Genomic DNA, 12429 nt, shown 5'->3' with positions numbered 1-12429 from the left:
AAATTTGTTTTGTGCTTGTTTCATAGCATTGTGAGCAGGTAAAAAAATTGACCATAATGACTTTTGGTTGCCCTACTCATAAATAAATAATAACATATAAATAAATGAAATATTTCCTGTTGATTATGAATTTATATCACAGACTACGGTGACACTTTTTCCTTTCTAGCGGTTAGTCGCTTTATTTACTTACCTGATGCCTCATTAATACAATAATTCGCACTCACTCACTCACACTTAGTAATTCTCGTGCGTATTCTTGTGATACCTTATTAATATGTGGGCGGGCCGGCCGCCATGCGAAATCGAACACTGTATGATACAAATATAAAATATAGATATAAAATATAAATCGTCAACTTTATGATATATACATCACAATTCATTAATGCACACCATTACAAAGACCGCACATCACAATGACCCATTGTTTCAATGTTTGAGAAACACCCAAAAATCTTGCTTGAACTGTCGGTTCGATAAAGTGTCGTTCGATCAACTGTCGTTTTGATTAACTGTCGGTTCGATAAAGTGTCGTTCGATCAGCTGTCGTTTCGATAAAGTGTCGTTCGATCAACTGTCGGCTCGATTAACTGTCGTTCGATAAAGTGTCTTTCGATCAGCTGTCGTTTCGATCAGGTGTCGTTCGATAAAGTGTCTTTCGATAAAGTGTCTTTCGATAAGGTGTCGTAGTACCCCGCCTTTTATCTACAGTACCCTAGCCATGTAAGCGAAATCATACCAAGAAATTACGTAATAGCGAGTGGGTTTTAATTTTTTTGCCAAAACGTTCATCTGCTGTTATAAATATTTTAATAAAATATCTTTATAAAGTTTTTATGTTAACCTGAGATTTCTATTTGATGGGTTTCTGCCTCCTGGTTGCTTGCAAAATATACGTCTTACAGTAGGCCTACCATATTTTCATCGCCAAAAAAGAGGACAATTCCTCCAGCAAGTACATTGCAAATAAATTTTTACGTTTAAAGAATTTATCACATGTTTTTGGATAATTATACGCATATGAACAAGTAATGCATTCAGCTTCAAAATAATTATGTCCTTTTCTGAAAAAAGGATACTTCTGCCGCAGTTCATCAGAAAGCAGTGTTCCTCTTTGGCATTATTGCTTAGCTTTATTTAGATTTTATGTTTGTCTATTTTAAAACAATGATAAGAAAAATGATTAGACCTCATGCTGTCGCTGAAAAGTCATTTGACTTGACTTAGGCCTCATGCCGAAAAGTCACTTAAACATATAATTCTGTTGAAAATATAAGCAAGAAAGCGCAAAATGCAAAAAAGGAGGACATTTGGGCATTTTTCAGTGTCCTCGGAGGACAATTCCTTTTTCTTTAGAAAAGAGGACAAATCCTCCTAAAAGAGGACATATGGTAGCCCTATCTTACGGTACTACGACACTTTATCGAAAGACACTTTATCGAACGACACTTTATCGAACGACAGTTAATCGAACCGACAGTTGATCGAACGACATTTTATCGAACCGACAGTTGATCAAACCGACAGTTGATCGAACGACAAACTTTGACAATAGCTTCAAGCAAGATTTTTGCGTGTTTCTCAAACATTGAGACAATAAGCCGTCAGTTGTTTCGATAAATTGTGGTTCTTTTAATCAATTGTCGTTCTTTTAACAGTGCATATTGTCAGTTGTTTCGTTAAATTGTGGTTCTTTTAACCCTATCCTAACCAGGCTCGCGAGTTTTCTAAAAACTAGGTGTGGCCGACCCCGCACACACATTTTCAATCGTTAATTACTAGAAATCTATACGTCGTAGACTGATCAGATTTTTACAGGTTAGTAGAAACATCATCTGGCTTCCTGTATACATGATAACTGTAAAACTAAAGAAAGTGAATTTAGTGTAAATTAAGTATTTCTAAAAGTGACACATTTCTAGAAATTCTTCTTGTTACGCCGCGACCCCGCTGTGCGGAAAACCAGCTGACCGCGAGAAGAGAACGAAAGAGAATAGTTAGTCAAGTTATTGGTGCGTACATGAGTAATACGCTTCAAATGCCTTCAATGCGGAGAGAGAGCAAAATTATATAAATATCACAATATCTCAAAAATTACAAAATCCAACTTTATCAAACAAACATGGACAGATAGCTGAACATTTTTTATGAAAAGTCACCAAATTTCAATTTTCTACAGCAAACAATGCAACTGTACGCCACGTTTTGCTATGACTGTGTGCGGGAGAAGCAACAGTCGATTCGATCAACTGTCGGTTTGATCAACTGTCGGTTCGATAAAGTGTTGTTCGATCAACTGTCGGTTCGATCATCTGTCGTTTCGATCAGCTGTCGTTCGATTAAGTGTCGTTCGATAAACTGTCGTTCGATAAAGTGTCGTTCGATAAAGTGTCTTTCGATTAAGTGTCGCGTCACGCTATCTTACAGTAGCCTACCACAGTGCAGGTTCGCTTGGACCGCAAGTTCTTAACCAAAGTGTATCAGAGATGTGCAAGATACGTTACGCGCATTCATTTTTTGTGGACAGCAAAAACTTCAGTTTGTAGGCCATGTTTTGCAAATTTTTTCATTACCCTTTATTCTTCTAACTGTGAGAAATGCATAAAGGTTACATACGAAAAGCTGCTTTACGCTTTACTAAAGCACCAAATTCCTGTGACGGTGTGGTATTATAAATTATTCATTATTCTCGAATTGAGGAAAGTCTTTGCACGACTTAAACCAGGCGATGATTCCTCATCGCTCGAGCTCCGGTTACCGAGATAAGCTTTGTTCAAGTTCTAATTGTCAAACATTTTTTATTTTGTTTTTATTTTTTTTATAGGTCTAGTATAGCCCAAATTAAGAACTAACCACAAGCTCTACAGCCTACAGAACAGAAGTAAATTCCGGTAATGCCTTGCCTAAGAGCATTAAAACGAGATGGCGCCACTGGGTATCGATCACAAGCCACATTTGTTGCGGGGCCAGCGTTCGAACCGGTACTACGACACCTTATCGAAAGACACTTTATCGAAAGACACTTTATCGAACGACAGTTAATCGAGCCGACAGTTGATCGAACGACACTTTATCGAAACGACAGCTGATCGAACGACACTTTATCGAACCGACAGTTCAAGCAAGATTTTAGCGTGTTTCTCAAACATTGGAACAATGAGCCATTGTGATGTGCGGTCTTTGTAATGGTGTGCATTAATGAATCGTGATGTATATATCATAAAGTTGACAATTTATATTTTATATCTATATTTTATATTTGTATCATAAAGTGTTCGATTTCGCATGGCGGCCGGCCCGCCCACATATTAATAAGATATCACAAGAATACGCACGAGAATTACTAAGTACGAGATTGTCTGTACAGTAGACTAGACTAGTCATTATAGATACAAAGAGTAAGGAATTGAAGGCAAAATTTAATAGCAAGGGGCATGTCGCTGTCTGACTTTTACACAAAGTAGCTTCTTGAAAGTGGTCTTTATCCCAGCTTGACCGACAGCGCAAAATAAATGGCTTCGATGCTTGGTAGCACGTACACATGTGAACAAATGTTTTCAACAATGAAATTCACGAAAAGCAAGCTAAGATCACGCATTTCCGACGCCTATTTAGAAAATGTTCTGGTTCTTGCTTCATATGACTTGTCACCAGATGTTGAAAAACTTTCACAAAGCAAGCAGCATCAAGTGTCACTTTAATGCTGTGTTGTTGTTGTTGTTGTGTCAAGTTATTGGTGCGTAAATGAGTAATACGTTTCAATGCGGAGAGAGAGCAAAATTATATAAATATCACAATATCTCAAAAATTACAAAATCCAACTTTATCAAACAAACATGGACAGATAGCTGAACATCACAATGACCCATTGTTTCAATGTTTGAGAAACACGCAAAAATCTTGCTTGAACTGTCGGTTCGATAAAGTGTCGTTCGATCAACTGTCGGTTTGATTAACTGTCGGTTCGATAAAGTGTCGTTTGATCAACTTTCGGTTCGATAAAGTGTCGTTCGATCAACTGTCGTTTCGATCAGGTGTCGTTTCGATCAGGTGTCGTTCGATTAAGTGTCTTTCGATAAAGTGTCGTTCGATTAAGTGTCGTTCGATAAAGTGTCTTTCGATAAGGTGTCGCGTCACGGTTCGAACCAATCTTTGGGCTACCGATCCGACAATCTTTATCCTTGGACTAAAAGTCGTAAAAAGCCTAACCTGAATTTAGAACTGTTTACCAGCTCCATTGAACAGAAGCAAGCATCGTTAAGCTCGTGCAGAGTCCGTTAAACTTATATGGCAGCAAAACGGAAATTAAATGAGTGTTTTTGCTTATCGAGTTATACCCAAAAACATTTCGTAGAATAGAGGCGGGGTCTTAACCAAAATAGTGGGTGCTATTGTTGAATAAGCAGCAGCCTAGCATTACACCTGATTAATAGCAACTTGTCAATAAAAGACAGTAAACAATGAACAGCAGTAAACCTGATCAATAAACAATAATCGTGTGTTATTTGAAAACAGTAGGCTGCTGCACAGCAATAAGACTCGTTTTCCCAGTTACGACTAATCAACCTTTCTAAATCACTGAACAGCAGCATGACGTCACCACTAGCAAGGTGTTATAGTACCGATCAGCAACCAAGTGAAGTCGTCAATCCAGGCTGCTACCCGAAAACAAACAGCAGGCTGCTATTGGTGATGTCAAGAGAAAATTTTACCAACAGCGCGCACTTTTTTTAGCAGCAATCTCGAAAGCGACGCTCATTTTTTAACTTAGGACGGAACCACGAGCACGATCTTTATTAATGGTTTATTCATTCGTCACTCTTTTTCCAAAACAAAAACTCTTCATCATGGGATTCCATGAAATTCCAAGCAATTGTTAGGCTACAGTTAGACACACGTTTTAAAATGCAAACATGAAACATAGGAAAGCGATTGTTTTTGAAAATGCGCTATATAGAGTGAAAATAATTTTGAATTACTATAAGAGCATGAGCAGAAAAACGAATGCACTCGTTTTTTGTAGAAAGAAACCAAGAGCGAAGCTCTTCTACACAAACCTTTTATTTGCTTAAGCCCTAGCCTCCACCATTTTATCATTCCCTTCTGATGTTAACACGGTATATTTGCGATATTGTCAAAAGACTCAAACACAGGTTTAAACTTTATTTTACAATATGATTAAAATTATGAAGAGCTCAAGCAAGCAAGTTGTGATAAATATATCAATTAATGTAATATAAAATTGTGTACGACATAGAATTCTCATCTATCGAATCAGTGAAGCATAACACTGCGAGACGTAATCGATTGCTTCCCTGTTACTGTGCGTGCATTACGAGTCATCACTTATCAGTTGTATGTTCAACGCCGCAACATGTCTTTATGCTGTTGCTGTCACAGTGTTCTATCTTGATTTATTCGTTCAATGAAGCTTCAATATAATCAGAATATATAGTTGTCGAGGTGTACAATTAATTCTAAGATTAAGAAAAGCAGACAACGACCTTGAGACTCATTCACTTCGAGGACAACAATAAGCTATTCAACAGACAAACTTTGTAATTGAAGTGGTCGCCCTTACAGGATAAGGAACGACAAACAATCATTTCATTACAAAGTTAATTCGTTGTTCAAGCAATTAATTCGTCTCTCAATAGTTGATATTTCATGTAAGCAGTAAATTTTACATTAAACAGCTAGGCAGCATCAAGATATGCACTAGTAGGTCAATAAAAACAACTTAAGTAGCTTATATACATGTAGTCGATTGCGGTCACGACCCCCGAGCATGTCGTGGGGATGGCTTTGTTGCGTTTTGTTGCTTCGTTAATAGACTAGCAAATTTCTTGTCCTATCACTTTATAGCTTCTTTATACAGTCTTCCCAATGATGTTAAATGTACCGTCAGCCGTTTTACTGGTAGAGTAGTATCATACATAAAATAAGCGCTTATAAAGTGTTGTTTGTGCAAACATTGTACAAAACACAGTTGTTGACGTTTAGGTATTGAAATAGGTCAAAGAAGCCAATACTTGTGCCTTACGTAGGCTAATCATCTATTTTCGAACATTTGTTATGAATATACAAAAAGGCGTAGTCGAATCATCGTAGTAGATGATCTCGACAACTAGTTGTTGTGTGTATGACTTAGTTACTAAGCAGTGGGTATGTGTTAGCATAAACACCTATTCTTCAAAGCATATTGCGCATTTCTACGAAACCAACAGCTGGCCAATGAGCATTTTCATTGCAATCGCTGTCAGCAAGAGTTGTTGATAGGAGACGAACTTTATCCCGAAGCTCGACAGAGTTAACCTTACAAACCACTTGTTGCTGTGTCACTCCGTTGCCGGCAGCAGTGCTATGCTGTCATGAAAGATATGGTATACACAGCAAAGCATTATAATTATAAATTTATTCCAAAAGTACAGCTGAAGAAGCTTCAAACTGGTTTAAAAAACTTGTGGTTACATGAAAAATAGCCCAATAGAAGCCAAGATATTTACCTTTGCCTGATCTACAGCAACACTCAGCTTTTTTTCGCGTCTTCGATTAGCGCTTCGGCCTGATGGGGCATGTGAAAAGGCTGTGTTGTGGGACGACCACTGCCGAAATGACCTTGTTGCTGCACGCAGTCGATATTTAAATTTCGACCCTGATCAAGCAATAGATAAAATACTTGTTACTGGATATATGTTGGAAGGTTTTGTTGTTTTGTCCTGGATTGCGTCGATAAAGTCTTCGAACACATGTCGCTTTCAAAACAGAACTATAGTTTATGTGTGCATTGTAGTGAGCGGCCTCTGAGTGAATAAGCGAGCACACTTTTTTGCCCACAGCCCCACACTCGCTTTGATTCATTTGTGAGTATGCGAAGATACTAGCACGAGTCGCATCTGCGGAAACTGGTATTTATATTGAAATTAATACGGTAATGATAACGACAAGCAGTGCGAAGAACAATGCGAATATTTTGCCGTAAGTAGGTCACGAAGCTCGTAGTTAAAAATTGACAGTTAGGTTAGGAAAATTAGCATACAAAAACTTGATATTAATTAATTATTTATAAGGTTTATTTAAAGTTAGGTTTAGGTTACTGAAAATAGATTTAGTTTAGATTTAGGTTGCTGTGAAGCCTAAGCTTATATGTTATAGAGTTTAAGTTAAGATAACAAGAAATCTGTAAAACAGAACGTACAAACAGAAAGCTTCAAACGTGCGAATGTTTCCGTTAAATCGTGGTAGCTTTAGTTTCATAGTTTTCTAAATTATTTTATAGGTAACATACGTTATTGCGCTCAGCAGAATTCAGTATTTGAGAGATAAATTGTGATTTTGCGGGCACGCACTTTGCATTGCTGTAATTTTGACGTATCTCCATGGCTGACATACATTTGTGGGCAGTACCGCGGTACTATAGTATGGAATATTACTGTACCGCGGTACTTTTTCAGTACCGATACCGGTACTGTCGATACTTTTTAACCGAGTTGCTTTTTCAAGAAATTTCAATCGGTCCTGGTACTCGGCACTTTCACGTGATAATTTCAAAATTTTAGCAAGTTTGTTTTCAAAAATACATGCTAATTAATTCTTAGTACTATTTTTACCATTTGTTGATTTTTTTAAGTCTAGAAATATCAAGTAAAATTGCAAGCGATTAACGTCATATATGTTTTGACCTGGAGTAACCATTACCCGGGGCATAATAGCGGCAAATATTGCACTTGCAGCAGCATCTTTTACACAAAAAGTACCGGTACCGAGTACCGACAGAGTACAAACTACTTTTTTGAAATAGTACCGAACACCGGAACCATCGGTACTTTTTTGCCAAATACCGGTACCGTTACCGACGTTACTTTCAAAGTACCGACTGCCCACCTCTGCTGACATACCGCTCAGAGCTCTACCGCACATTAAAGAAACAAAAAAGAATAATGTAGCTTTATCTAATATTATTACAACAGAAAACTTACCCAGGAACGTGTAGAAAATCGGGTTTAGCATACTGTTTGAGTATGCTAAGAGCACAGTAATCTGATGAATTCGTTTGCACTTTTCGCCATCAGCAAACGGGAGTCCGTCAAATCTCCACAACATTTCAACATAGTATGGCAACCAGCACAGAATAAAAAATATGACAAGTGATACCTGTTTGTAAAAGCATAACGCGCATGTTCAAATACGCATAACGAATTTGAAGGTGTATCGATGGTATTTTTATATTTTCAGGTTGTTTGCTGTGTAGGTTGTAAAAATATTCCCATCTTTTAATTAAGATCAGTAGCTTACCTGTTATCATATTATGTATTGAATTGATATAGGCCTTCTAGTACTAGATTAAACGAAAAACATAGCACGAAATTTGTAAACTTGAGATTTATCTCAAAAATTGGCTAAATTGCATGCTGTCAAAATTATTCGATTAGCATTGTCTTCCTATCTCGAAGGAAATTAAGTAGGTTATATAGGTTTAAGTTTAAATTAAAAGATTTTCAGTTGGGAAAAATTTGGTTGATAATACAAATAAATAAAAACTTAAACTTACTACAATACCGGTCACCCGGTACTTCTGCCGAAGACCATTTGATGAAAAACGAGAAGACGACGACGAGATGCTTGACCATCTTGATTTTCCGCGTGATGACACGTCCAAGCTTTTGCGACGGTAGCTCTCCCGTTTCACTTGACGTACGGCTGGGTGTAAAACTCTCCATAAAATTAAGCTGTAGCAGATCAGTAGTATGGCGACTGGAAGAGCAAACGCGACGACAAAATTGATTAAAACCCAAAGTTTAAGGTTGTCGTATGGTTTGTGTTTGCAAGCAGCATGTCCACCGGCTAAAATAGCTTCCTGCAAAAACAAGTTTAATACTTGTAACAAAACCAAACACCTTAACTTATTTGATCATACATCAAATATGACATATGACCTATGACTAATCATAGAATATTCAGGAGCTATTTCTACTTATAAGTATAGCTTATAATAGGTTATAGGGCTATATCACAATATCTATTTTATGCATTGGAATTACTCACATGAATTACTTCCGGGGGTGGTTGTTCTAAATTATAAGGATAGTAGTAATCTTCCGACTCCGTATAATTCTCTATAACAATAACAAATGAGTTACTTGAAAAAAGCTCATGGCTAAACAGATATTTTTATGTTGTTTTTTGATAGATGCCTTTCATCCAGATGAAGAAAAGTGCTTTCAAAAAAAGATCTAGCCTACAACCTAAGTTAGCTTATATGCTAAACATTTACTTGTTTTCGACTAAATTTATGCTTATTTATGACCCACTTGGATGTTCTTCTTGAAATAAGTATTGACATGTACACGTAGTCACGTTTGACCAACGCCAAGCAGGGACAGAAAGAGCAGCGGATATAAACCAGACCTGTTGACAGAGAGTGGTTACCAGCATCCATTCTTCATCACTGGCGATTGCACCTATACCGCTTGTTGGTATCTTACTTATAAGCTTACTTTGGTTAGAAGCCTTGACTACAGAAAGTTATAGCCAGGAAAACTCAGTTAGGCCTACTGTTCAACCTTTACCATAAAAAACTATTACAAATCTTTAAACTCAAGTAACTTTTATTCTAAAAAAGAGGAAGATATTCCTTTTAATCGATTGGTTGTAATCGAATCAATTTTTTCAATTTCCTTAACAAACGATTGTTAAAAATAACTTCTTATTTCAGTTTTTATTAGTAGAGAATATTTTAAAATAGAGTTTGTTCCATTTCTTAGCCTATGTGCAAAGCCGACACTTACAATCACGGTAATGATGACCGCGTTTGTGTGGGTTCGAATGCGGTTCCATCTCGCTGAAACTCCGTGCACGATTGCTATGTAACGGTCAAAGCTCATCACCTATATTTAATAGTTTACGAAAAATATGAAAAAATTCAATATGTTCTGCTTATCTGGATTCGTTATGGAAGTAATAGCTTTGACTAGTAAATTTCCTCGCTGGTTTTTGAAACAAACGTCATTATCATATATGGTAAATTAGGTTTTGGCAAATTACGGTCAGAAAAAATATTCCAGCGTAATAGTTCAACATGAAGATGCCATGAAAAGCTTTGCACATTGTTGAAGAAAAATTCCATTTTCCCTTCAAGTCTTCAACAGCCAAAAAAGGCAGCAGAGCCAGAAAAATTGAATCTGCTATTGCGAGCTGCAGCACGAACCTATATGACCAATTCAAAATAGAGAAAAAACATCTATGTGAACAACACCATTTATATACGTTAGCCAGTTGCACTACTTTAAAATTATAGATATGCATACGAGCTTGTTTTCATGGTGGTAACCGAATCTTACCAATGCGATATCTTTTTCTTGAAATCTTTAAGTATGATGATAACCGATATGGCAATAATATTAAGACACAACCCGATAATTGCGATCACAATTTTTGTGGCCGGCATCCACTTTGATTTGGGCGTACAATAGTCTGCAAACATCATTTCTGCATAGTAATGGGTATAGCAATCAGTATTTTGTTTTCAAGAGTATTCTTATTTCGCTAAAGACTTATATTAGCCTACATCGAAAGTCGTAAAAGGTATATGTCATTAATCACGGCTCGTTTCGTAACAGGACGGCTTGTTATAATTAAATGAGGAAATAATAACTTGAAACGCAAGACTTGCATCGGCCTTAGTTTGACCACAAGCCTAAAACCCGCTAGTTGATAATGTAAGTAAAGTTATATGCAAAACGTTTAAATTTAAAAACCATGAAAAATAGTTTAAGCGTTCTCGTAAAGCAAAGAGTTCCTGCAGCAAGAATAGCCGCCATTAACAGATGTAGGCTATTTTTGCTTTTATGAATTTATTTGCTGTATCGAAATAGTTTTTCTTTCGGTCTTATAAGATTACAGTTTAATTCGATTATAAAAAGTGTAATATGCAGTACCTGTGGGAATTCCTGCTAACCAGAGATTATCACTATAGTCAAGAGATCCATATCCGGACATCATAGCGGAAAACACTTGCTTACTGAAATATCAAAAGTTAATAAGAAACGTTTCTGGTCTATAAACAGTCAACAATTTACTTGAGTAAAACGTTATGCAATATATGTATAACGCAATATAATAATAAATAAGTTTTAAAATCTCCAACTATATTTATTTCTTAAAACAGCTAATTCATGGACCATTTCACATGTTTCCTTTTTAAAAGCTTTTTAAGCGTTCCTACGAAAAGCTAAGGTTACTCCTCGATAAGAACTTAAAACTCGTTAATGACAAATACAGCTAACATAAGCATCGCTTTGCAATTTATATCCCACCTACTAATAATAATGTTGCAATCAGACGTTAAACAAATAAACTGAAGAGCAAGAAACGTTATTCTTATTAAACGGCCTCCATTTTCCGTTAGTGAGTGGGCGATTTCCTTTTTCCTCAATATATCAATCAAAATAAAGTTTTGTTTTCCAATTCCAAGCATAGTTGAAGACTAACTGCGGTAAATATCGCCTTTCATAACAGTCTACACCACGTGGTATGTATGGATGTAAAATCGATTAAACTTGATTTGAAGTTTTGCAATTAAACTTTAAACCATAAGGAGTTGCAAAAGTCATGATACACACAGCACAATGTTTCACTTTTAGAGTATAAAAGTAGTTGTAAATTTAGCCTTGGCGTTTGCCTTTTAAAATATTAACCACTGTTGTATGCTATTTTGACAATGTCCCGTTGAAATTTCTTTAAATACTGTCCGCTAAGCGGCGCAATGTGACAAAAAACTTTTCGAAAACCAGTACAGTATCAGCAAATGGCGTAGATGTATATTTCAAAATGTAAAATTCTTGCAGCTGCAGGTAGTGCATGGTTTACTCTGTACAGTTATATGTATGCAGCAAAACCGAGTAAACTGCTTACTCTAAAATCCTTTAGGGAAATAAATTTTACAATTTCAAAACGAACCAGTGATATTGAAGTTATCTCTTTTACACCTGGTTTCGCTCAAAATGCGTCACAATGCTTCGTGCAGTACAATATTGATTCTAACGCAAGTCTACATGTCCTTGTGCAAATACGTCATTGAAAAACAGCACTGGGTTACAGGATGTTTTCATGAAGCTGCTTTTGTTTTGAAAAGAAACAAAGTGCAATTCGCTGGTGGAAAGAAATGACGAATCAACTCGCCCCTCCGAAAGTAAGTGTCAGTCATGAAGCCTACGCGGAACACCACCTCAAGCGTTTCGGTAGAAAATTATTTCGTCATGTTGTTTATCAGTGCATCCAAAATGAAATGGATGCTCTAACTAACTGATTTTCATAAAATAAAGTAAAGCTTGGTTGAACATCTCAAGCTAAACAAGTGATCCATCTAAATTTCTAAAGGAAGTTATTCGAGCCGTGCCTGTGTGAAACACATTCATTAATCGGCCT

General features: G+C 36.6%; 1 protein-coding gene across 2 annotated transcripts; it reads right to left on the bottom strand.

The window, feature by feature from the left end:
* Positions 1–5151: 5151 nt before the first annotated feature.
* On the bottom strand, positions 5152–11326 carry LOC143465598 (somatostatin receptor type 2-like). Of its 2 annotated transcripts, none has more exons than XM_076963982.1 (10): positions 10941–11326; positions 10344–10476; positions 10048–10210; positions 9792–9890; positions 9315–9411; positions 9049–9119; positions 8555–8860; positions 7983–8157; positions 6510–6658; positions 5152–6369 (listed from the first exon to the last, which is right to left on the bottom strand). In XM_076963982.1, exons 1-10 carry the CDS (start codon positions 11002–11004, stop codon positions 6196–6198), a joined length of 1431 nt encoding a protein of 476 aa, XP_076820097.1. In that variant the 5' UTR covers positions 11005–11326; the 3' UTR covers positions 5152–6195. The 2 variants fall into 2 exon arrangements, with proteins under 2 accessions (XP_076820097.1, XP_076820096.1); XM_076963981.1 differs by having other exon boundaries at positions 10344–10491; positions 10941–11324.
* Between the last annotated feature and the right edge of the window lie 1103 nt (positions 11327–12429).

The sequence above is a fragment of the Clavelina lepadiformis genome, chromosome 7 (assembly GCF_947623445.1).
Source record: "Clavelina lepadiformis chromosome 7, kaClaLepa1.1, whole genome shotgun sequence".
Lineage (NCBI taxonomy): Eukaryota > Metazoa > Chordata > Ascidiacea > Aplousobranchia > Clavelinidae > Clavelina > Clavelina lepadiformis.
This window is presented reverse-complemented; position numbering and strand designations above follow the sequence as displayed.

Bases quoted from the DNA above. Each gene is read 5' to 3' on its own strand.
- LOC143465598 (XM_076963981.1), bottom strand. From the start codon at position 11,004: ATGATGTCCGGATATGGATCTCTTGACTATAGTGATAATCTCTGGTTA. The intron at 9,412-9,791 runs GTAAGTGTCGGC...CTCTGTCAACAG, and splicing joins CGGTCATCATTACCGTGATT to GTCTGGTTTATATCCGCTGC. The intron at 8,158-8,554 runs GTAAGTTTAAGT...TTTTACAAACAG, and splicing joins ACCGGGTGACCGGTATTGTA to GTATCACTTGTCATATTTTT.